General features: G+C 38.2%; 2 protein-coding genes and 1 long non-coding RNA gene across 7 annotated transcripts in view; 2 read left to right on the top strand and 1 right to left on the bottom strand.

Moving 5' to 3' along the window:
• SMC4 (structural maintenance of chromosomes 4) overlaps positions 1 to 18,397 on the bottom strand; it is a gene marked incomplete at its 5' end in the record, with an annotated part of 37,123 nt that extends 18,726 nt beyond the window's left edge. Inside the window, 5 exons of one of the 5 annotated variants that reach the window (XM_082486990.1) lie at positions 981 to 1,145; positions 14,158 to 14,334; positions 16,116 to 16,307; positions 16,914 to 17,092; positions 18,241 to 18,397. In XM_082486990.1, coding sequence (XP_082343116.1) covers positions 981 to 1,145; positions 14,158 to 14,334; positions 16,116 to 16,307; positions 16,914 to 17,092; positions 18,241 to 18,397 — 870 coding nt within the window. Of the gene's footprint in view, positions 1 to 980; positions 1,146 to 1,475; positions 1,647 to 4,691; positions 4,846 to 14,157; positions 14,335 to 16,115; positions 16,308 to 16,913; positions 17,093 to 18,240 lie in introns of those variants that run through there. The other 4 variants (XM_082486992.1, XM_082486991.1, XM_082486994.1 and 1 more) reach the window with 4 other exon arrangements.
• Positions 18,398 to 22,240: 3,843 nt separating this feature from the next.
• On the top strand, positions 22,241 to 23,200 carry LOC309675111. Its single transcript, XR_014269452.1, has 3 exons — positions 22,241 to 22,289; positions 22,404 to 22,533; positions 23,141 to 23,200. It is a non-coding gene; the product is annotated as an uncharacterized lncRNA (long non-coding RNA).
• A 1,677-nt stretch (positions 23,201 to 24,877) lies between these two features.
• IFT80 (intraflagellar transport 80) overlaps positions 24,878 to 25,307 on the top strand; it is a 51,616-nt gene continuing 51,186 nt past the window's right edge. The window contains exon 1 of the mRNA XM_082487362.1: positions 24,878 to 24,958. The gene's annotated coding sequence lies outside the window, so the exon portion shown is untranslated. The remainder of the gene's footprint in view (positions 24,959 to 25,307) is intronic.

The following is a 25,307-nucleotide window of genomic DNA, read 5'->3' as shown; positions in this document are numbered from 1 at the left end:
AGGCAATTTAGCACTACAGAAATAACAGATCACCATTTCATTTCTGTAGTGGAGGCTGTCCTTTTAGGGCAATTCAAACAGTAATTTAAAACTAAAAAGTGATCCTACAGATGTTAGAAACAGCTCAGGCAAATCAAGGAAAACATAGGTGAGAAATAAAGAGGAGATACATATAGACAGTCCTTATACGTTATTTTCTATATTTCAACCTTTTGACTAGCCCCTTTTAAGTTAATTCCTGCAACTACATGTCTTTTGTTTTCCTTTCCAGCCTTTAAAAAAAGTCTGCAACATATTAGGATTTACCAAGGACATGTCAAGTCAAGTAAAAAACACTTTGATATTATTTAGTACTTTTAGAACTCAATGCATAAATAAAATGTTATGGAAGCAAGTCCTGCAATAGATCTACAGAGCTCAAGTTACAACTAATTGTCTGTATTTTTAAGCCTCCTCATACAGCTGCGCGTGCATCACCTCACCAATGCTCTGCCTCCCTCTTCCTCTCCCCTTTCCATAGCACAGGAAAGGTTTCCCTGCCGCTTCTCCTATTTCCTATTTAGCAATAGGAGTCAGGCAGATAAAAAGCCCTATCTGGACATACTCAGATAACGATAATCTGTTTCTCTATTCGGTCTGCAAAGCATTTAATGCATGCAGATACGACCAAAGAGTGTTCAGCAGGTAAAATCCGTGTGTTCCAACTCCAGCCTTCAAACCTTTGGGAACAGAAAGCCAACAGCATTGTAGGTGTTTAAAAGAGGACAACTGATGTTGACTGCCTGTTTCTTTTATAATTGAGAGAAACAGCAGATGCAATAAAGATAACTCAAAATCTCTCTGTACTTCTACTCTTGTAGAGGAGTGCCAAATTTTAACAAAGTCTTTATGTTAACTGTTTTTCTAAAAAAATGCAATAGTGAAACATTGCAAGTTTATATTTTTTATTTCTAATTCAAACAAAACTTCCTGAGACTCACCTTTTCTCCTCTCTCTTCATTTAGAATCTCTACTCTGCGACATAGAGTTTGGATAGGCTCTTTTAGTCGTGCAGATCCTATCAAGTCTTCCAAGTATTCAAGCATGCCTTCATCGTGTTCAGTCTGGCCTTTCGGTTTCATCATTGCGATTTGTTCAACTTCCCCCTTGGAAAAGAAAAGTTTGATATTTTCTTTTCTTTTTTTTTTTTTTTTTCCTGGGGGAAGGAGTTAGTACTCTGAAAAATACAAACATCTTTGGAATGCAAGTATGTCACCATATTCTAGCATTATAAAAAAAGAAGAAAATAATGCAGTAATCAAAACTGACTATTCAGAGTAGAAATATTTGGGAAAACTAAGATCAAAATGAATAGAAATTCCCTCCAGGGAGTGCATGGTGGTGATGTGGACAAAACCCAGCGGCTTTTCTAAAGCCAACATTCAGGTCTAAACATTACTTCATTTCTCTAAAGATTCAAAATGTATTTCCCCAACCTATAAAAAGAAGAGAACAAAGCATGCCCTCTAGGTCACGTAGCACCCAACGGTCTTAAGGTAACTTAATCAGGATTGAAGTCCCTGGAAGGTTCTCTTTAGAAAACAGAGGATCCATAATATCGTGTCTGCTGGATGAACTGGACTTGTAATTCATACAACTGAGACTTCCTTGTTGGAAAAAGAAAAACATTATTGAAGTATTAGGCTTTCTTCATTCAATTTTCCTTCACTTACAGCATTAACTTTAAATTATTAAGGTGAGTAGTAACAATAATTTCACTTTAAAAAAAAAAAAACAACCACAAAGTAGGAAATAGTAAACTGAGACAATGACAAGGACTGTTTATTTTACTGATGCTATCATTAGCCAACAACAAAAAAATCTACTATCAACATTTTATACTTGAGACAGAGCAGCACAAAATCTTTCGGAATACAGGTTATATTTTGTATGTTACATGGTCATATATCAGAAGGTGAGGACATGAAATTGAATATAAGCATATTAAAATGGTATCTGGAGCAAGAATAGATGTGATAGATGCTGTAAAAATTAAATAAAGAGAACAAAGAGTAAAAACTATCTACCCTTCAAACCCCCATATAGTTATGTACATGACAAGAGACAATTTATTTGTAAAACAGATAGTCAATACTGCAGAGTACCAGTACTGGCCTTTTTGACCTATTTTTAAACAAATGAAATAGCAAGCTGGATTAAAGTTTTTAATTTAGTTTTAGAACTGACAAGATTTAAAAACAAAACAAAACAAAATAAAATTTATATTCCAGTATCTGAGCTACATACGTAAAAACCCCCTAAGTCTATAGCCACAGAGTGAAAATATAGTTAAGAATTTAGTTGTCCTTGTTGGCTGCTCCTTGAGCGTAAGCCGACAGCTTAGTCTCTACAAAGGTATGGATTGAGGAAGAACTTCTCAAGAACATAAAGAAGGAGGGGTGATGAATGAGACTGCCGGAGCACCAGAAAGGACAGTCACGGAAGTCAACAAAGGGCAGGATTTCCAGGCAAACATTGTAAATCAGAACTGCAACCAGCTAAGAAAGTGGAGGATAAGGTACCGCTGAGTGTTAGCTAAGGAAGTTACGAGATTTTTTTTTTTTGCCAAAGTGATTTTGTTCCACGTACTCAGTATACAATGACACCTAGTGGCCCTATGCTTTTCTTCCAATTAGTAAATACTGTTTGGCTGAGTAGAAGGGAAAAAGCAAAGTTTTGCAAATTTTGCAAAATAAGAACTAGTATTTATTACAATGAGTCTTTCTTGGACATAATTCCTTTGTTAGAGTAAAACACAGAGGCAAAGGTGTGGTTTTTTCATTTAAAATTCTAGAAGTTAAATATATCTAAGCTTTTATTTTCTGGTAATTACTGTTCCTGAAAAAGCATCAGCAGGTTTGACAAGACAAAAAAAACCCCAAACCCAAAAAAAACCCCAACTCTTAGTTTTATTTCTTACACATATCAAAAAGGCAGACAATTAGTTTTCTAGTAAGTGCAGTTATATACAACTCCAATTACACATTTGCTCCCTTACAATGGAAGTATATGATTTCTACACCAAACCCCACCTGTTAGCGAGGCACTGCTCGCGGGTAGGAAACTCTGCAACTTCCTAAATTTCTGTGAAATTGTTCTAAGTCTCTATTTTGTTTCTCCTTGCATTAAAGCATTTCCTCTGCTTCCATCCATGAAAAAACAATCACAGAAAAGATATTTAATTCAGGTGCCGAGCATCAAGTCTAAGAATTTTCTACACTGCACGCACATCCCTGCAGTTATGTGCTGCTATAAACCACAAAACTACCCTGGATTAACACAGGAATTATGGACAAGCAAGGAATGCAAGTCGACTTTTTAAATTACCTGGCTAAGTATAATTAACCATCTTGAAGTCACAACCATCTAAGAAAGATGACAATGTAGTTGTGAGGGTTCTCTGTAGCTCACTAATATAATGGAATGTAACTACAATACATTTAATGAAATAGTAAATAACTAATGAAAATTAATCCAGTTGTATCCAATTCTATAATATCAAAAATTAAGAAACAGGGGTTTGGTTGTCTACGTGGTAAGTAGGTATATCACCGCATGACCAGGAATTACTGGTGACTTCAGTTTAGGCCATACATACAATAACAATTTGAAAAGATGAAGTGACTTGAGTACTGTTGAGAAGATAACGCACCTGAAGTAACTGGTCAGGCTGGCTACTGCCAATTCGATATGCAATTCCTCTACTTCACCATAAACAAGCAATTGGAGAACCACATATTCTTCATCTTATGTGAAGAGACGTAGGACAGACTGCCTACTTAAATGCTTGGATTCTTTTCTTATCAAGGGTAAAAATGAAAACATGTAGAATATATAAACTATAACTGAATAAGTATTATTTATTATTTAAGTATTAACCAAATAAGTATTATTATTTAATATTTATATTATTTACCAAGTTAATAGATTAAGAAATCTGTTTAGCCCACCCATATATTAAGAAATGGTTTCCAGGTATTTTAAATTGATAAAGGAGACCGTAAAAGTGGTACCTGCTCTTCTTGCAAGTAGTCACAACAATGTTTAACAGGGGAAAAAGACATTTTACAACTCTGCCTTCTGCTGAAACTTGACAGTCAATTTAACTGTGTACTAACGTTTTAACTGTGCTTATTACTCAACCCATTATTTGAATTATGTAAAAACAGAAAAATACAACCTTGTTCATTTATCTAGTAAAAGATCTTTCGAAATACGGACAGCATTTTTGAAAGTGAAACTACGGCGGCAGCAGGCAGACATTTGTTGAAAGGAAGAAAACATGGTTGGGCATGCTTAACACAGCTGTCGCACCTAAATTTAAAAAGTCTCAGAACAGACCACCAGGAAATCTCTCCTGTTATTTGCCTCAGTTATCTCTCTCAAGCTCACAGGCACCGATTCATGAGAGGAGAGAGACTGATGTGCAACAACAACAAAAAGTAAAGTCTCTGTTTAGCTGAGAAGAAACACAAAATGGATGTCAACACTAAGACATTGGTGACACTGGCAGCCAGCTAACAAGGAACGAAACATCCACAAAAGTTAAGTAATATCTGTATGAAAAAGCATCAAATATCCATTGGGTGTTTGGGGAAGGCTGTACATTCAGTGCAAGAACTCCAAATGGAATTACAAACCCAATTTCCCACCTGGATGCAGTCCTGAGTGATGTGCTCTGGGCAATCCTGCTTTAGCAGGGGAGTTGGGCTGGATGATCTCTAGAGGTCCCTTCCAACTCTGAAAATTCTGTGATTTCAGGTTCTGCATTATGTGTGAAGTCTTCTACATCAGACTGAACTGGTCATTGGGATGTTGGCACATCACTAGGCAGAGACAGGCAGCTCAAACACTGTATAATAAATAAGTTTCTAAGAATGCCTCAGCTTAGTTACCAGAAAACAATTATTGGTACATTTTAATAGAGAACACAAGTTTATCTGTGGAGAAATTTCTAAGCAATGAAGTTAACTGACAGCTGTGGCAAATCACGAGAAACCTTGCTTGACAGCAGGCTACAGAGTTATGAAAGAAGGGCAAGAGCCATTCGCATTTGAAAGCCACTTCCTCTAGTGAAAAATATGAGGAATAACTTCAAGGAACGTGGAAGCTGGAGATTCCACCCTCCCCTGCATAGCTGAACGCTTGAGGAAGGCAATTATTTCAGTGCCGTGTTTCAGACGTCGTCCAAATTTAAACTTCTATTGTGCATAAGTAAAAAGCAAAAGCTTTAAAATAAATTGTAAAAGCCTTCAAAAATAAGTGTTAGAATTGTTCATAGTAAAATTAACCATTTGAAATCAATGACTCAGTTGAGGAGACTGTGATAGGGTCAGCATAAGCACCGGGTGCAGCAGACGTGCAAAACACACTGGCCAGGAGTGCCCGGACCACTCGTGGCTGCTGTGTTCAAGCCCACGAGGATGCCTTGGGCAGATGCCCATAAACATGTCTGATGAAGCAACAGAAGCGGTGACACCATCTGCATGATCTATCACTATTTTAATGTTATGAGGCTGCCAAGGCCAGCGTCTATCTCTTTTGAGTTCTGTGCATTTCAGTAGAAGCGATACTTGCACCCTAGGAGTACATTAGGAATGTTGTACGCTTATTGTAAGACATCTATAGACTGAATTCATCAAATTTCAGTCTCCGTGTTGCACACACACTCTTCTGTATTCGTGTTAGCCAAATTCTCGTTAAGACTAGCACATCTCTAACAATGCAAGCAGCTTACCGAAACAGCCACATTCCATTGCTGTATGTAACTTCCCAGAGCAAATTTGTGAAGGGTAAGAATTTCACCTCCCATGTAGCCCTCAAAAGGTGGGACAATAAAACCCCTAAACTTGTTATTACCTTATTTCTTAGAGCTACTACTACTATTTTCCCTAAAATTACACATTCTTTTCTTATAATAGCTGATCCTCTCAGAACAGAAAGCTGCGAGTTTATCCAGTGTTTTCTGGCATATAGAGATTTGGATTTTAAACAAGGTTATCAAACTGCTCGGATAAAGGAAAGCTTTGACCTACTCATTAAGCTGCCTTTCTGCAACTCTTACCGCTAGCCTTGAAACAGGATACTACTTTTCACTTCTGCAGATAACTCCTGTTTGTTGCTCTTGGCAGACAGTAGCATCATGTTCCAGCAACCTTCCTTTACATCCAGTAGGGTCTGTGGGCTGAAGCACTAATTCCAAAGTTAGAAATCTGAGTGGCAGAACATGCTAATCCCAATACTGACGTTATCCAGCCTCAAATGGTGACAAACTGTAGTTGTTGGTAATTTGTGCTGTGCGCAATAGTTCAGTCTGTGATAGTGTTGGAACTGGAATTATGGGGTTTCAGAAGACAGCCTTCAGATTCCATTTGAAAATTTTGGTGTGAAACAAGACAGGGTTAGCAAAACCCTTTGACGTTGAAAGATTACCAACAACAATCTTAAAACTCTTCATGAAGAAAGGAACAATATTTTTCTCTTTGTTTGTGAAAACTTGCCTGCATTATGACTAGTGGTTTCTGAAGAACCTCTAGAGAAAGATGTTTGCTTACCAATAACTGCCTCCTCATCCCTGAAAATTTGGGAAAAATAACTTTTGAAGACAGTGTCTTGCAACGCAATGAGTTTTGTCAACTAAACTGTTAATATAACATTTGCAGATCAACTTTGTCAGTATTCCACAGAGTAATTACAGCAGCAAATTACCATCAAATCAGATAATTGTTGCAGGATTAAACTCGGAAAATTTTTACATATGACAACTGTGGCTATAATATTTGGTATTTTTAAGGCAATCACTGCTTTTTTTAAATTCAGAACAATATTTTATTAGTTTCACTGTAATGGTAGCACACTTTTGGTAACATACTAGCTTTTAAGGCTTTTTAAACACCCATAAAAGGAAGTTTTATTAATAAATCCAGAATCTTTGAGTGATGGATGGGTATCAGCAGGCTACACTGCAATCCAGAGCGTAACACCTGTTACAGCACAATTACAATAACCTTGTAACTTCTTAATACTGCCAATATATATATTCAATTTGCTTACTAAACTAACTCATTATATGAATTGCAGTTTGCAACTTTACAGTATTACACAATTCTGTTTCATTTAAGTGACAGGCAAAAGTAGACACTGGTCAAAACATCGTTTCATTTGATGTTCTCAAGTATCATAAGATGAACAGTCTTGGGATGTTTGTGACAGCATTATTAGATATGCATGTATAAAAAAGGATTTACATACTGAATTTTAGATTGAAGTAGATTAACCATGAACGTTTGTTCCCCCAAAAAGGGCTGAGTTACTAAAAAAAAAAATAATACCACATTGAACTTTGGGTTTTCTTTATATGCAACAGGTGATCAATGGAACTTGTCCTTTAAGCACTGAACTGAAGCAAGCAGTCAAGTTGTAGCCAGCATATCCAGAATGCTGAGAAAACAGTACTTGCCGTTACAACGGCCACATCTAACTCAAAAGTTTTGTGGAGGATTATAGTAGCTGTAGGCAAAATCTGTTATTGTTTGTCCTACTGAAGAAAATCAATCTTGATCAATCCAAATTATACCCAATCTCAATCCTTTTCTTAACTTTTTAATATGGAAGGCTAGACAGAACTGACCTGGCATAAGGCAAACTTCACTTAATAAAATAATAGTAAAGTTTAAAATTTTTAATCTTATAGAACGCAGCTATATTTCAATTTCTTTCAAACAGTGAAGCATTTCTCCCAGAGCAAGGGGAACGTGAACAAGAGATTCTGCAAGTATTCCACCAGCCAGCTACAGGAGTTGAACACACAGTGCGCACAACTTCTTAGCATCATCAGCATAAGGAAGAGCGATGGCTTATGCAGCCTGTAGAATGAAACCAGCGGCACCATGGATTTGCTTGAAGGAGAAACCACATTAGAACATTTAGAATCTTTACTATAAAAGCTGTTTTTTCTACTGAGATTTAAGAGACAGAAAATTCAAAACTGATTTTGGGAAATTCCAACGACTGTTCTTCCAGCCTCTGTCCTCTATTCTAACCCACTTCTGAATACTGACATTAGAATTAGCACTAATACTAAATTACTGCTAAAAAGGTTCAGGCTCTTTTCTGATGCAGCTCCAATTCTACATGTTTGACAGAACTTGTAATTGCTGCAAAAGTCAATTGTGAGTAAAATTAGAGGAAAAGTAGTAACGAATATCAAACTGTCATATCACTTGGTAAGTGCTAGCTTAGAAGTTGTACAAATCTTAGTTTCTGCATCTGACACCAGTTGCCTCAATTTCTTTTTCCTGGATATTTTGTGTAATCCATTTCTTGATACTATAAAGGCATCCAAATGGCATTTTTATTTTATATAAGCCACTAAGCAATGCAAGATGAGTCTTTCCATTTCCCTGTATGCTACTTCTGCTGTTTTCAACCCCTTTCCCATTTTTTATTTTTCGTATGCTACTTCTGCTGTTTTCAACCCCTTTCCCATTTTTTATTTTTCGTATGCTACTTCTGCTGTTTTCAACCCCTTTCCCATTTTTTATTTTTCGTATGCTACTTCTGCTGTTTTCAACCCCTTTCCCATTTTTTATTTTTCGTATGCTACTTCTGCTGTTTTCAACCCCTTTCCCATTTTTTATTTTTCGTATGCTACTTCTGCTGTTTTCAACCCCTTTCCCATTTTTTATTTTTCGTATGCTACTTCTGCTGTTTTCAACCCCTTTCCCATTTTTTATTTTTCGTATGCTACTTCTGCTGTTTTCAACCCCTTTCCCATTTTTTATTTTTCTTATACTGGACTAGCATGACAGTCCTCACACTTCACTTTTTTTTTTTACTTTACCAAAATGATAGTGCTCCCTTTTTAAGCGGGAATACAGTAAGGAATGGCAAAAAAAAAAAAGGCGCTAAATTTGTGTATCTTCAATCTTCCATAGTAGTAATTTCAGTTTGAATTTATTTTGACAGTGTGCCCGTACTCCCCTCTTCATGTAAAGTTTTGACTACGAGTGCTAATTCTACATACACAGGCACTGGAAGCTATGTACATAGATAACCAATATTCTTGTAACCCTATTCTTCTTTTCCTGGAAATGTGACTGTGATACGGCTCTTGTAAGCCACAACAGCATTTGTTTGTTTGTTTTTTGTTTTTCAATTCCACGTTATCCCTGCTATTACTTAATGCTTGCAGCCATATTTCATTTTTACCATTCAATTTTACGAATATACAAGAGGGGAGAAAGTATCAAATACTCAACTTCATGCACCGCCTTCCAAGAAAAGTGTTAAGCTAGGTGGGAAATCAAGAAAGTCAAATAAGTACTAAATGCACATACACAAATCTACAAGGCCACTACTGTCCAAAGATGAGGAAAAACTTAGAATAAGCCTGTTATACAACATTCAGTTGTTTGCACAAAACTACTATTCTGCATTCTGGAAATAATTTAAAAGTAGCCTTTGTCAAGCTGTTTGCACATCTGTCTAATTTTAGAAGCTTTCTTAAGGACATTCTTGTATTTAATACAAGAATACAAATGGAGTGCAAATCTAGAATCACTTTGGAATCTAAGTCAGTCATTGTCAAACTCAACCTACAGTGTTTTACTTCAGATTACTGGTATGTTCTAATTCAACTATTTAATTGATCCCTCTAAATTATACACTGCCGTTACAACAGTGCTTTTCTCCACTTTTCATGTTTCCCTATTTTTCTGAAGAAAACTTAATAAACATTGGTTACAATGTTATGTTGCAAGTTGCAAAATAAAAATCACATGAATTGCCAAAGTAAGTTTTCTGATAGTGTAAGAGAATTCATACCGAAACCGCACACGGACGTATTAGCATCTCTTATGCTGCTCTGTATTCACTTCAGCATAAAGCATGATATTTAGAGTCAGTGAAATTGATTCTATACTCTATGAATCAGTGTGAGGCTTCTATTTTTACATAATATTTTATTCAAATAATCTAGTTTTACTCAATTATATTATCACACTTGCTTTAATTTTTCCTACCACTCCAGCTCAGCTGTCCTTGACCTTTCTAGAACAAACCTCTCTTCACCACCAATGTTGGCAGCATAGATCTCCTTTTATAATCCCAGTAGAGCTTTTTAGCTCGTGCTCCACTCGGTGCTTTAGCTCAAATGTTGGTGTGCCTCATCAGGGAAGCAGACCTCAACAATTGGGAACTTCTGGCTTATCTCAAAGTGAGAAGAAAATCTGCTCTCCCTCATTTCCTCTTCAATACACTAAAGAGCGACTCCTACATTATTTCCACAAAGCAGCAGGTGAAAAACTTGACTGAACTTCCTTTCTGGCAATATAATCTTGCCATAGGATAAGACTTCATACATTACAAAATGCTGTTCCAGTCAGTTAAAAAAATACATACGTATAAAATCACTGTAGTTATTAATTAAAATATTCTCAAGCAAGTATATAAGTCTATCAAATGCATTTAAGTGAAACTATAATTTGCACTATAATTAGTACAAAATTTACTTAAAACAATTTCAATTGGTTTGAAAGCAAGTAGGTTCTAATGCAAGTTGAAATCAACTGATAGAAGTCTGCTCCCATGATACTGTCTTTTAGTATAAAATTAGAAGTCTTGTACAATTTATTACCATTTCTACAATATCCATTTGCAAAGTCACTGAACAGGAGTTACCTATGAAATTCCACTTTCCTTTTAAAAAAATTATATATTTACTATAATTCTTTTACCTTCAAAAACCGCAAAAGCCAATTTCAGCAGGCATTAATGGTTGTCCGCAGGCAGTTTGCTTTGCTCCCCAGACATGCCTACCCTGCAATGTCCAGAACTGACATTCCTTCAAGTGCTCCCCATTTATTTAATAATTCGTTAGAGGCAAACCAGGCAGAATAGAGAGACAGATTTTTTTTCTGGCCTCAAGATTAACCTATTCAAAGGAGTCACTATTGAGCAACAGCAAACTTACTTACCTTTTGAGTTTTGCCCGGCGCAGTCAGAGCACAAAACCCACACAAGTTTTCTGTACATGTACACTGATGTTCAAGTAAGTCTTTTGAGAAAAGCTAAGTAATTTTATTTGATGTTCTTTACAGCTATATAAGTTACCAAAGCTGGGGCATTAGGCATGGAAGACAGAAAAATAGCAGCAAGATGCTAAATTTTACAGCAGTGCTTAGCATATTATTTTTTTTTTAAGTGGCAAGATGAATTTTTTTCCTGTTGCAGTTTCAGACTGTGGCATGCTCATTAAAACTGCCCTGAACAGTTGTCTATTCCTAAAGTATTAAAAGTGTATAGCAATTTATTAAAAACATCAAATATGTAGTGTAAGAACTGAAGGATCACAAAAGTGACAAACTCCTCCTGTTAAATGTTGGCAATATCCTATTGTAACTAAAGCCATTTTTAAACAAGATTTTTTTTCAATTAGCTAGTTCAGGCACAGGATTTGAAATACTTCTAGAACTACTCAATTAGTCTTACGTGGTCTGTTTTTCCACAGGTGCTTTTTGTAATGCTACTCACAGAAGTAGTTTGATTTTAATATTTTCAGTATGGCATCAGCAGAGGTACCTGTATCACACCCTACCCAACTTTTAAAAAATTCAGTCTGGCCTCATCTTTCAAATTTTATCCTAAAAGGCACCAAAATCTGCTATGTCAGAAAGACTGCAAAATAGGGGGTGAAGTGGGGAGAACCCCCCAAAATAAAGCAGTCTTCTAAAAAGCAAGTATTTTCCATCGAGTAATGCTAAATATGCTAGCAAGACATAATCAAGTAGATAAAGGTTTTGTTAGTACGTGTAGGATGTGTTCTCTTACACCTTTTATTTGGTACTAACTAGTGAATATTCTGTCACACACCAAAACCAGCATTTGATATTTCTTAATTAATATTTTTGCCCATAATCTAGATTACAGGTAAAATATTTTAATCACACCCCACTGACATGGTCAAATTCAAAAGAGATTTATAACTTACTTAAAATAAGAAATTACTCTGACTTGGTATCAAGTTAAACTTAGTTTAGCTATAACAAGAACAGAACAAAGCTAAATAAGCCTGTTACTTATCCCCTCACAATTTTAAATAATTTAATTTGAAAAAAAAAAAGGGGAAAAAGGGGCAATCTTTGTGATAGTAGTGCTCAGCCTTAGCCTTCTGACAGGGTCTCATTTACTTCTAACTATATTTTTTAATATTTGGGTTTTGAAGTTCTGCTGTCATTATGTGGAAAATACTGCTACATTTCCCAACTTGAAAATACTTGACTTCATATCATCAATTCAGTAGATCTCACTTTAAAAAGGCACAAAACCTCACGTGCAAAGAGAAAGGACCTTGCCTCAGTCAGAAAGACTAAAGAAACACAGAAAATTTCAGTACAGTTTCCTCTGTCATTCATGATAATACATTACCCACAAAAAGTCCAGTGGAACGAAAGAAAAAAAGTAATGGTGGGAACCATTGCTTTATGCCTTAATATTGGTTATACCTCCCCCTTATTTCCCCTTGTACAGGTGGGAAAGCACGAAACTCAAGCTTTTAGGAAAAGGTATGTACTCCTCATTGATAACTTCCTGGGAAATGATTAACGGGAGAAGAAAACAAATTGCATTTTGGGGAAAAAAATAAGATAAATAAATAAAGCTTAGCAATACTGCCTCCCAAATGTTCCCTTCCCCTCCTCCCAGTGGTAAAAGGGCATGCTCTCTAACACTAAGCTTTCGATATCCCTGCACCATAATTTCTACCTATCTTAATCTTTGACTCCGCATTCTCTCCCTTTTAAAAATTTTGCTAAAATGATACTTCAGAACAACTGTATAGTGCATTTGCTACAGTTGTTTTATTGCAGGTACTTCTCACTCCATCTTGAAACAGAAAATACAGGAATAAAGTGTTGGAGGGAATAATTAATTGGCATGGAGACTTCAAAACAGATATATCCTCTTTTTGTGGGTGTAACTGTAAAAAAGACTGCACGAAAAGGCTTGAGGAAGTGAAGCAAGCACAGCGACCTATCTAGAATTTTTTTCTCTTCTTTTTTTTTTTAGAGGGGAACTGGAAGCTCCTTTGACAAAAACAGGCCTAAAATAAACTCTATTGAAAAATTTCAGACCTCGGGAGGCTCCCACTGCTCACTAATTTTCTAGGCCACGATCCTTCAGAGTAGATTTGGGACCTGTTAGTAACAGTAGTGAAATAATTACAGGTAATTGCAGATACAGTTACTCAATTGAATTAATATTTAAATACTTCCATCAAGTACTTGAACTCAATTTACATTTTAAGTAATTGTTTGGCACATAGCAAATTTCTCCATTATTATTTAAAAACTAGAAAAAAATCAGTGTGGTTCTCTTCAGCCTGTCTTTTAAACAGCAAACAGATGCCAGCAAGCCTTATAATTTAAAGGTCAAACGTGAATATAAATTATATTATATTGACAAATTCTGTGATTATTTCTACAGTATGGGTTGTGAACTGTAGCTTTTAAAAACACAGCTTGGGCTGGCTATAAACCTGCCATCCTTTGAGTCCGCTACAGTTGTTAAGCAAGTGTAAACACAAAGTACACTTCATGTGGTTTTTTTCTTGCACTCAATTTTTATGCACAGTTAATTTTTATATACATACTTCTCCAGTTAAACCATGTCTATATATGAGAGCTGTAGATAACTTAACAGTAGAATCATTAAGATTTAAGTTAATATTGATGCACTTTTATCTAAAGTATAAACAAGTTGCTGAATCTCTGCCACGCTTAAGCAGCACAATAATATTGGGGTTTAAGGTTTATTTTACTACACCAATATTTACGTGCTGCTAGGGCGGAACAAGTATGACAACTCTTCTATTCATCCACATGTCAGGAACACAAATTTGTTAACAGAAAAATTTATATTAGTATCTTCAACCGTTTCTCTTCCTTAAATTTCTAAAGCAGCAAATAATGATTCGCATCTTTTTTAGAGCATGCAAACCATGATGTGCTGCTAGAGTACTTTAAGGCCTCAAATACAAGACTTAAAACCTAGACAAGTATTTTTTATAAATATAAGTGGAAATACAGCTTTACTTAAAATTGGTTTTATTCATAAACCAACCTGCAAAATTAAGAATCTGTTATGGTCCAGATCAATTCCATGGCTTCGAAGAAGAATACCAACATCTTTGAATGTCTTTTTCTTTCCATTGATGTGGTAGACAGAAGAATTATCTCTATAGGCAGTTCTAGATACACAAAAATTGCTGTTAGGAATGACTTCATAATCATCTCCTTCCTGTTTTGAGGAAAAACAAAGTCAGAAAAACAATTACTATATCACAGATTTACCTCATATTTCACAATTAAGCACAAAAGTTCTATCATGTTCAGCTTTTAAGTCAACTGCACTCTGAGGTCTAGTAGAAGTGTGAACTGTCTTAAAGCTGCATATCTCAAAAAAATAGTAAAAAAACCCAAAATACTTGAGAACTGGACAAAATCAGCCCAATGAGTTTAAACTGAATGGCCTTCATATTATGCTTTCATCACCTCTAAAACAAGCTATTGCGTTGAAAATACTTAATTTATTCTCTTTACCACTGCTTCAAATCACAAAGGCAAAGGCCTACTTTAAATTTAAAGTGGCTGTGCTATCCCACCCTTTAAATTTTAGATTAGGAAGTCTTGAATGACTCAAGTACTATTTGCATTTTAAACTCTTTTAGAGTGCTAGGAAAATGAGTTACTTTTGACTAAGTAGTTCTAAAGAGAAACTCTAGAAGATAAAAAAGCAAAACATTAAAGATGTGACAAATATGACATCATCAGCTTCAAAAGATATCTTAGACTTACCTACAAAGCAACAACTAAAATAAAGTTGGTACTATACTTTAAAAAGTTAAAATTGATGAATGCTTCTAAGCTGGCCTACCACTTTCCCAGATTAACCCCCAAGAGCATAACCAAATTGGTATCTAGTATACGCAGAACTTTTTCAGATCATAAAGTTAGCTCCTAGAGGTTAACACAAAGTCAAGTGAAAAAATAAAAATAAATTAATAATTTTTTAATCTGGTTATTACAAATACAAGCAAGAGGTATATGCGTATGTATATCAAGTCAAAGAAAAAAAAAATCTGTCTTTTAAAACAGTTCCTTCAAAGGCTGTATATATTGTCACTTTATTAATAAACACAATTTTTGAAATTTCAATGTACATTTCCCACTATTTTGACTGACCCCAAATTCAATAGTTGACACTTCAGCTAGAATGTGTGCACAAAAATTAAATTTAAATAAAGAGAAATAAATTCCTTGGCATTGTAATTGCAATAAATCAACAAAAATGTCCATAAGTTTTTATCAATACATGAAGTGGCAAGCAAAAGAATTTTTTTTTTTTTAATTTGCCAACACTTTTTATTTCATTCAAACAAAATATCAGGTTCAAAAATATTTAGTGGTAGGAAGTGAGGTCCAGAATTTTAGATGAAAAATGTGTTTTAAAATTGCAGGCATGTTTACAGTATACAAAGTGTAAATAAGAAAGTTTCAGATGCATTATATATTTTTCTAAATTTGGATAACCTAAAATAGTTTCTAATAGTTTTGAAAAGTTTTGCTTAAATAGGCTTTGTTTCTTAATATATATGCTCATATTATAAACTTAAGAATACATAACATGTCCAAATGTAGACTTATAAATTTTTAGGGGCCCTATTAATTTCAGAAATAAGGTTTTTTTTCCACTTGAGGTAAAACAGATGACAACTCTAAAATGACTTCTTCTTGAGATGATTATTACATATTTCTAAATAGTTTTATAAACAGGCATGTACCAGATATTAGTCTTGCAGAAAATAAGTAAAGAATCCCTACTAATACTTTAAGAATTGTACTACTCAATAGAGGAATTTTTAAAGCTAATTAACTTCGGATAGATGTTTTACATCCCAAAGGTAAACTAATCATGCTATGAAGTTTTCCCCGGCTCAAACTAAAATAACCAAATATTAAAACTTTTCAAATCCTTAATGAAAAAAAAGTCTCCACTGTTCTGAATAGAAGCATACATACCTTGTCAATGATCTTTTGGAAGTGGACTTCCACAGAACAACTCTGAATGTCCGTATGTTCATCAGAATTATGGATCAGCACAGAGAGTTTTTTGGATCTGATTTTTTGTGCTCGATACCCAAACACAAAAAGCATTGAATCAATGACATTGGATTTTCCACTGCCATTTGGCCCAATAATACATGAAAAACGCTGCATAATAGAAGGAAAAAATTGATATTCAAAGGGAAATAGATCCTGGCTACTGTACATCACCTATTTCATTTGTGAACAGTTTAAAACACAATTATTTCTACTGCATGAAACTGCAGACTATTTGATAGCTTATTGTTTACTGCCAAAGGTAAAGCAGTACAACGTATTTAAGAAAAAAAAACCCACACCTCAACTCAGCTTTCTAAATTTTAACTTGCTAACTCAAAGCGATACTGCATTTAGCAAGCATGTTCGCAAGGAAAGTTTCATGATTAGCCACGTAAGTCTCTTGTGGGCACTAAAAAATATTCTTATTCTTCAAACACACCCCTAAAAGTTCTCCAGTAAGCGAATTAAAGAGAAAAGTGTGCTTTTTAAGGTTTACCGATAAATTAAAATTGTACAGTATCAGAAAGTTGCACTTTACTGTTTTCTCTGTTGTCCAATAATGAAAATTTATAATATCACTATAGAAGTAATTCTAAAATTTAAATATTTTTCAGTTATTTTGATATCAGCTAACATAAAATTACAGGAAGGAACACTATCGCATAGCGAAGTCTTACCTTAATTTAAAAAATGCTTAAGGTAAAAGAAAGATACCTTATGAAAAGGTCCCAAAGTTTGCTCCCCTGCATAGGATTTGAAGTTCTGGTTTACAATATGAGTTATCATGAGACGAGGAGCACCAGCTTCATTGGTCATTGCTGGAGGTGGGGGAGGAGAGATGCTACCCAAAATCTCTTCTAAACTTCGATTATCAAGCACCTCATTTGAGACTGCTAAAAACCATCCAAAATAAACAGAAAGAAAGGAAAAAAAAAAAGACTATAAGCTCCCAATGACTAGACACCGTTTAGAATGTTCAACTGGAAAAGCAAACATAATTTCTATATGAACTAAACCCATATTTTTGCCTCTAATTACTAAAATGAGCTAAATGGAATTAAAATCCTTCTTTCCATAAACTGAACTCTTTTTAAAGAGATACTTAAGATGTCCCATCGATTCACTAGTGGGTTTTTTCTTTCATTATGTAATTCTTATTCTAACACACTTTAATAGGCACTCTGCAATTACAATAGCTACAACCGTCACAATAAGCCTACAAATCTGAAACAGGCAAAGTCTTTCTAATTAATAAGTGCAAAGCCACATTTCAAGCGTGCTCACAAGTCACTCTGCAAGATTTGGGGATCGCTGCACAATGCTCTGAAAGCTGTAATGACAGCACAACTACTCTGCAAAGACAGGAAGTTTGTTACGAAAACAAACTGGCCCCCTGGATATCAGCTAGTTGTAAGCAAAGCAGCTTTTCAACAGTTACAAGCAACTTTCTCTTCAAATAGACAGTAGTGTTTGCCACCAATTTCAACATATTAATCTATTTGTCAAATACCTTGCTTTAATAATTGCCTATCTGGCTACCTAACAAGACAGACACTGCTGTTTTTCCAGACATTTTCAACAAAAACTCAACTCAGGAAACTCAAGAAAATACACTGCTTCATGAAAAAGCAAGCCAAATCATTTTAAGAGTTAAGTAAATAAACTTGACATTTATTCCATTCCAAGAAATCCCATACCATTGGCTGCATATAAATTTGAAAAATCCTGCTGTTGTACCACAATCTTAAGTACAATGTTACAGATCAGGAACATGAAATAGGCTTTATTAGGAGAAAGTCTACAAATTGCTTTTGCACTTGTACTAAATTACTGGTCCAAACACTTTAACTCTTTGCAAGCTCTCTACCATTTCAAAAGCCGTTTAAACTTGCCAGGAGTCAAGGCTTTCAATATTCCTTTCTAAAAGAGAAAAGAGCAAATCCTATCTGCAACAGTTGGTAAATTCAACTGAACCTTGTTGCTGAACAGGCACCATCACATCAAGTTTACACACCATCAGAACCACAATATTTGGACCTACCTTGCGGAGGTACTTCACCAAGCTGCCTGTCACCTTCATTTTCCACTTCCATGTCACTGGTGGACTCCTCTAAGGGCTCTCTGCCTTTCCGATGAGCTGCTGTAGAGGTTTTGGTGCTCCTGCTTGGCATGATCTCCCTTGGCTGTTCCCCTTCCATTCCAAGCAATCAAACTACTGAAGGGATATATCTCCTTTGCTAACAAACAAGAAAACCCTGTGATCTAAGCATTGAACTACAATCCCCTAAGGAATATACCTACACATTTGCCCAGATGTTTGACTAATTTAGAAACTAAAGACTAGAGGTATTTTGAAGACAAAAATCCGAACTTGAAACAAAATCTAAAGCTTAGCCTCATAATTATATATTTTAAAATACATCACCCCCTCAAAACAACGGACCGACCTGAATTTGTAGAAACAGCATGAATCTACCTACTGAAAACTCATACAGCCATGTTCAATGTAGTTACTATGCTCAGAGAAATCAACCATGATGCTGGGGGCAAAAGAGTTAAAGACACATTCGCAATAACAAATTCAGTAGCCATATGTCTTCTATAAGCACTCTTTACATACACGTTTCAGATCCGACACGCATTTTACTTTCAACAGTCCATGCCGACTATATATTTTATATGGATAAATAGATAGATATATCTAACAAAAAGACCTGCATAATTATAGCAAAGACTTGACTCTTAACAGCTTAAATCAACATCTTCATTTCACAAAAGATAACACAACCATTACTGCCAGCATTTAGCTTTTAACAGAGAAAGCAAAACAAAATACCTTAATCTAGTTGTGATGTTAAAGTAAACTGATCAAGAACGAAACATTACAAAAGTCCATCAGCCGGCACTTAAGCACAGCTCCCAAAAAGCATAAATAGAAAGCAACCGATGAGAAGAACGACGACTGCAGGAGCAAAACTCTCTCCGAAGAGTTTAAATTGCAGCAAGTGGCGAAGTTAGCTCGCAGAAAAACAGACATGAGAAAGTTTACTTCTCACAAGATAAAAAACTGACGTGGTTAGAAAGTCATCTTACAATTGGTGCCAATCATTTGACGTTTTCAGACCTACCCCCAACCCACACTCTCATGAGAGTCCTTCATTTGGGACAATGGGGGAGGGGGGGAAACGAGAGAAAGAACTCATTTTAAGGCAATTTGAGTCTATGCCCCTGTTCAGAAGTGTTCCGCAATGGCTGTCTCAGACAATTACAGCCTCTCAAAGTACCAGATTTATTTATTTTTTTTTCCAAAACTGCTCCACTCCAACAGAATTGTGCAATATAGACCTATTTACCTTACCAACCCTTCCCCCCCAGACACTTCAACAGAATGAACAAGCATAACTACTTGACCTCAGCTTTTAAATCGCGATAAATCAGCTGCCACATACTCTCTAACAAATTTAACAAATTCGTGCCCAGCCCCTCCCCCGAGTCAGCTCGAAGGTGTTTGTTAAAAGCATCTCTCCGCGATCCCCTGCCAAGTGCCGTTTTTGTTACGGGGATGGCGAAAAGGAGAGTCAGAGACGGACAGAGAGGCTTCCTTATTAACAGCCGATTAAATTTGATAGCGATAACCCCCATCAGTGAAAAAATTTGGGGTTTGTTTGTTTGTTTTTTTTTTTAATACATCCGTTAATCTAAGGAGTCCAACTGCGCCCTTGTCACGGTCTTTCCAAGTCGTTATGGTCTTTCTTAGGATTTCTCTCTCGTACTTCAAGCATAAAAGCAGCAGGCAGAGCTAGTTACGGAAGGGTCCCTGCTTTGTAAGCAGATTAAAATCGGGCCTCTGTGCCACCTAAACGTACTCCTGGCCTTCCCCGTCCTAGGTGGGTCTCCGATTCACGGTCCCCAGAGGTCCGTAAGGCCACAGCGGGAAACTTCGGGCTTCCCCTTGGGCTGCAGAAGACCCTCTCTCGTTCCTCCCTTCCTCAAACCCACCTGCCGACATCAGCCAGGAAGGACAAGCCGGCCGCCGTGCCCCACCGCTGCGGGGACGGAGCGGCCGCCGGGCAGCCCGGGCCCCTCAGGAAGACACCCCCCTCCCCCCTTCCCGGCCGCCCGGGCCCGGAGAGAGGGGCTGCCGCCGCCTTTCCCTCCCTCAGGACGGGGAGGAAAGGGGAAGAATAAGGCGCGGGGCAGAGCCCGTCGCCCCGCTGCCCTTCCCCTCAGCACCCCCTGCCCGGCGAAGCGTCCTGAGGACGCCGCCGCCCCCCCCTCCCCCCCCCCGAACTCCACCTGCCCTGAGGCGAAGCACCGGCGCCTCCGCCCGCCGAGCTACCCCGCACCGCCCGCCGAGCTGCTACCTTCAAGGACCGGCGGCGCCCGGCCCCAGCGAAGCTGCGGGGTTGCGGTTAAAAGCGGGCGGCTCCGGCTCCTGCCGCGGCTCGGCGGCTTCCACACTCGAAAATGGCGCCCAAACGGCGAACTCGAACCGAAATTCGTTAGAAAAGCGCGGGGCATGCTGGGAAAGGAGGGGGCCGGCCTCCCGCGGGTTTGAAAGGAGGGAAAAAAAAAAAAAAAAAAAGAAAAAAAAAAAAAAAACCGCTCCCGCGCCATCTTGTTTTCCGTTACTGCGCGGACGGGCTGGGCGGGATAAAAAAAAAAAAAAAAAAAAAGTAAAAATAAATAAACCCTCTCGCTTTTTTGGGGGGGTGGGGAGGGGGGAGGCAGGAGAGAGGCTGACGGTTGAGGGTAGCCCCCACCCGCGCGGGAAGGATTTATTTTAATTTTTAGAAGTAGGTCAGTGGGCGGCGCTTGGTTGCTTGGGCGACGGGCGGTGAGGGCCGGAGCGGCGGGCCTGAAGGGGCGCTGTTATTTAAAAAAATTAAAAATTAAAATTAAAAAATTAAATAAAAATTGTGGGGACACGACGCTTTTAAAAGAGGTATTAATTAACGGTGACGCCCCCGGGCCTTGGTCACCTGGTCGGGGAGGGCCCGTGAGGTGGCGGTGGGACGAGGAGGAGGAGAAGGAGGAGGAAGAAGAAGAAGTCTCGCGGGAAGTAGCCATAGAGACGGAGCCGCTTTGCCCTGCCGCTCCTGCGGGGACGGGGACGAAGGCGGGATTAGCGCGGAAGCCGCCGGGGCTTGGGAGCCGGCCGCTGAGGGAGCCGTCCCCGCCGCTCTGCGCTCCCCGTCCCGCTGCCGCCGCAGGTAAAGGCGCGCTGGGGAGGAGAAGGAGAAGGAGGAGGAGGAGGCGGCGGCGATGGCGATCCCCCTCCCCTCGCCGTCGGGGGAGTTGCGGGTCTGAGTCACCGCCGCGGTGGGCGAGAGGGTCGGGAGCCGTGACAGCCTTTCCCCCCCCCCCACCGAGGCTGTATGTGGGAGGTAGGCTGGGCTGAGGGGAGGGAGAGGGGCCGGGGACGGCCAGGCGGCGAGGTAAGGGCGGGGGAGCCGCGACCCCCCGGGCTGCGGGCGGCGCTGAGGGAAAACGGGCGCTGGGGCTCGCCTGGAGAAAGTGCCGCGGTGGCCGGGGGGAATAATCTGCCGTTTGGGAAACTGTGAGGGGAAGAGGGGGTGCTAGCACGGGCGGGGAGCGGGCTTTGCTGTCCGTGCGGTGCCCCAGGCTGTCCCCTCGGGAGACGGGGGACCTCCATCCACCTCAGGCTGAGGGGGGCGGGAAAAGCCGCGGTTCCCTCACGGCGGGGAGGCCGTGGGCAGCGGTGGTGTGAGGAGCGAGCTCCTGCCCCGCCGCCGTCATCCCCGCCCTCCCTTTTCACCCTGCCGTCTGTCTGTCCCTTCGCCCTCCGGCTCTTGCTCAATCTCCCGCCGCCCTCTCTCATCCTCATCTCCTGGTTCAGCAGCTCCGGAGGGGAAAAAGGCTGAGGGGAGCCGTGGGGCAGCGGGACCGGCGGGGCTGGGAGAAACCCAGCCAAACTCCTCGTGACAGAATAACTCCTCGTTATCGCCCCATCTTTTTTAAAACTCCAAGTAAATGCTGTCAACTAACCTGCTGTTGGGCTGGTGCGGCGTAGTATGTAGTGAATGTACTAGGATGGGTAAGGATGGATGTACCTGTTGATGGCAGCAGGTGAGCTGTGGGACATAAGGGTGAGCATTCTGCCTTTTAGGTGTTTAAAGCCGTTAAAGAGTGTTTAAGCCGTTTTCAGAAATTATAATAAAGTTCTGGTCTTGTCGTTCAAAGGAGAATAACAGGACTCCGTGTACGGGGAGCAGGGAGGGAGTGCAAGCTGGAAGCCAACAGTAGCGACATGCCTGCTGAAACCCTAAGAGAGAAATAAACAATTAAAAACTACCAAGCGGCAACTGAAAAGGTGGGTTTAGCAAGATGTGGTGTGCACAGCAAATAGAAGCAAATAAGATCCACGCATCCAAATAAATGTGAGGTATTCTGTTAGAGGAGAGTTGCTTATGTTAAGGTGAAGAATAAATCTTTAATACTGTTTTACTACCGTTCTGTTTCTTCGCTGTGTACAAATCTGACGTGGTTTTGTTTGGGAATTTAGTTTTAGAATTTGTGGCACAGGAGACTAGCCCTGCAACTTGTCATCAGCAAGTGTTGCAGCGTCTGCTGAACAAGTATATGCAGGTGCTGGACAACAGCATTGCCACCACGCAGAAGTGGTGGCATGATTAAAAAGCTACTTTGAAAGTTTAACACAAACTTAGGCCTCTTTTAAATGCCTCTATGATGAGATTCCCTGTGTGTTTTTTGGCTAAGGGTAGGAGAAGGAAATTAGATGTTCAACTATGAGAGACACAGTTATTTAAAAATAAAAATAACTTGTGTGTGTTTATCAATTAATGTAAAGTAGGGTTGAAAATAACTTATTTTATTTTTGGGGCACAGAAAATTACATATTTTAGGACTATTATCTGTTTAATGCTTCTTAAATTCTGTATAGTAACCGTTTGACACAGTCATTTTTATAGTAAGAAAATTCCAGAAGATTAGGAGGGCACATTATTCATCATCATGGTCTTCTCAGAGTATACCTTCTGCTCTCACCCTCTTGCTCTCACTTCTTTCCATCCTGGAAGACTGAAAAGTTTTAACCTGGATCAGTGCCTCTATGCTGTCCAGGCACAGACACACAAAGGCTTTTGCTGCCTCAAGAGGGATGAGGATGAGAGGGTGGAACACCAGTGAACTGTTTATGGAATTACTGTGTCATGGTAAAGTATCGTGCACATCACAAATAGGGGAGGATGAAAGACTAGGATGCTGTATCATTTTGTCACGGCAGGACTATTTTAGTAGTATGGCTTTTTCCTCTAAATTTTCTCACAGTGCTAAGCACGAAGTTCCTTGAAAAGTTTGCAATTCCAGGTTTTCCCTTGCTACTTTCATGGCTAGATGTCAGCATGAGAGAACTTCAGTGTTTCAATCTATAATGTTCCAGCAATATGTTCTAGCATCGCTTGTTCTTTAAAATTGTCCAGTGTGTTTATACTAAGCGGTCTGATAATTGTGGCATTGAGTACCGTACAAACAGAATTCCCTTAAAACTGAGGTCCATTTTGCTGCATATTTTGCCACAGTACTAATGTAATATTATTTACTTCAAAAATGTCTATTTTGGTGTTAGTGTCTTTTTAATTTTGGCTACTTATATATGTGTTTATTTTGTTTTATTACAGTTATACCGTACCTACGTATCTTTTTTTAATGCTCCATCTGAACAACTGAAATGAGACTGAAGACTTCACTTTTAAAGGAACCAAAACATATCCTTTGTTTCAGAATAAACCATAGAAAAGCACGTTAATTCTGAATAGCCTTTTTTCCAGAAACAATTTCTTTATCATAAATGTCATAGTAAAATATGTGTAAATCGCAGATGGCTTTTTTCTTTTTATTTTCTTCACCTTGCCATTCAGTGCAGCCTTTAAGGGCAACATTTTAAGAGATGTTGAACGCTCTTAGAATAATACCTTCCCTTCAGAAGCTATCAGGGTTTTGCTAGAAAGTTTTGAGTTTTTCTTTCCTTTCTTATTTGTAGTTATAAGTTAAAAGCTTTCCCAGAGTGTAAATAGGAGTAGTAACATATCTGCTTGCTCGTAGTAAGACATGCATGTAGCAGATATAAACGAAATTGTAATTCCCCTACTAATAAATTAGGTATGTCAACAATTTATATATGATCTGGTGTTAATAAACTGACACATTTGAATGGTAGTTGGGTGTTTTGCACTTGCACTGTGCACCGAGACCCTTTTAGAGGTGTAACCCAACATTTCAGCTGTGTTTCAGTAAGTATGCATCGTAATAAGAATTATATTTTTACACAATACAGTCTGTTTTATTTTTTGCTGAATTTCTACCAGCTGTTCTTGTGAAGCAAAAGAGCAAAGAGAAAATGAAAAAGTGCGTTTTCCTTATATAAAACTTTCCACGGAATCTTATCAAAATAATCTTCCTGTACTATTCCTTCAGTTCTGTATCTCTGAGATGAGATATTTTGTAAGCTTATTTTTAGTAATTAAAATTTTCAGACTTCCTTAATTTAATTAAACATAAAGAATTAGTTAGCTGTGTGGGATGGACTACAGCTGACGAGCTATATTCCTGCAGTGATGATCACCAAATTATGAAATGGAACCTTTTAACTAGTGAGACTACTCGAGTGGTGAAACTTCCAGATGATATTTATCCCATAGATCTTCACTGGTTTCCCAGAAGTGTAGGTGGGAAGAAGCAGTCCCATGCTGAGAGCTTTGTTCTAACAAGTTCTGATGGTAAGTCAGTTTAAAACATTTATAATTTCATACCACTTTCTGCTTATGTCACTCAAGTACCTGAGAAATTATTTGCAGTTAAGTAGTCTGCAATAAAGCAATTTCAAATACCTGTATACCAGTTGCACTGGTGTAAAATTAATAGTTGTTTCAAATTTAATACATTGCATAACTATAATTTTCTGTAATAAAACATTATCAAACATATCTCTGACAGCAGATACATATTTTTTTTTTTAATGTAGGGTCAATTTCTACCATTTTTTTTTTTCAGTTTCATAAAACAGTAGCTTTATGTCTGCACTGCATGCCCACATAGATACTATATCACTTATAGTTATGATAACTG

Source organism: Vanellus vanellus, assembly GCF_965231255.1.
Source record: "Vanellus vanellus genome assembly, chromosome: 8".
Taxonomy (NCBI): domain Eukaryota; kingdom Metazoa; phylum Chordata; class Aves; order Charadriiformes; family Charadriidae; genus Vanellus; species Vanellus vanellus.
This window is presented reverse-complemented; position numbering and strand designations above follow the sequence as displayed.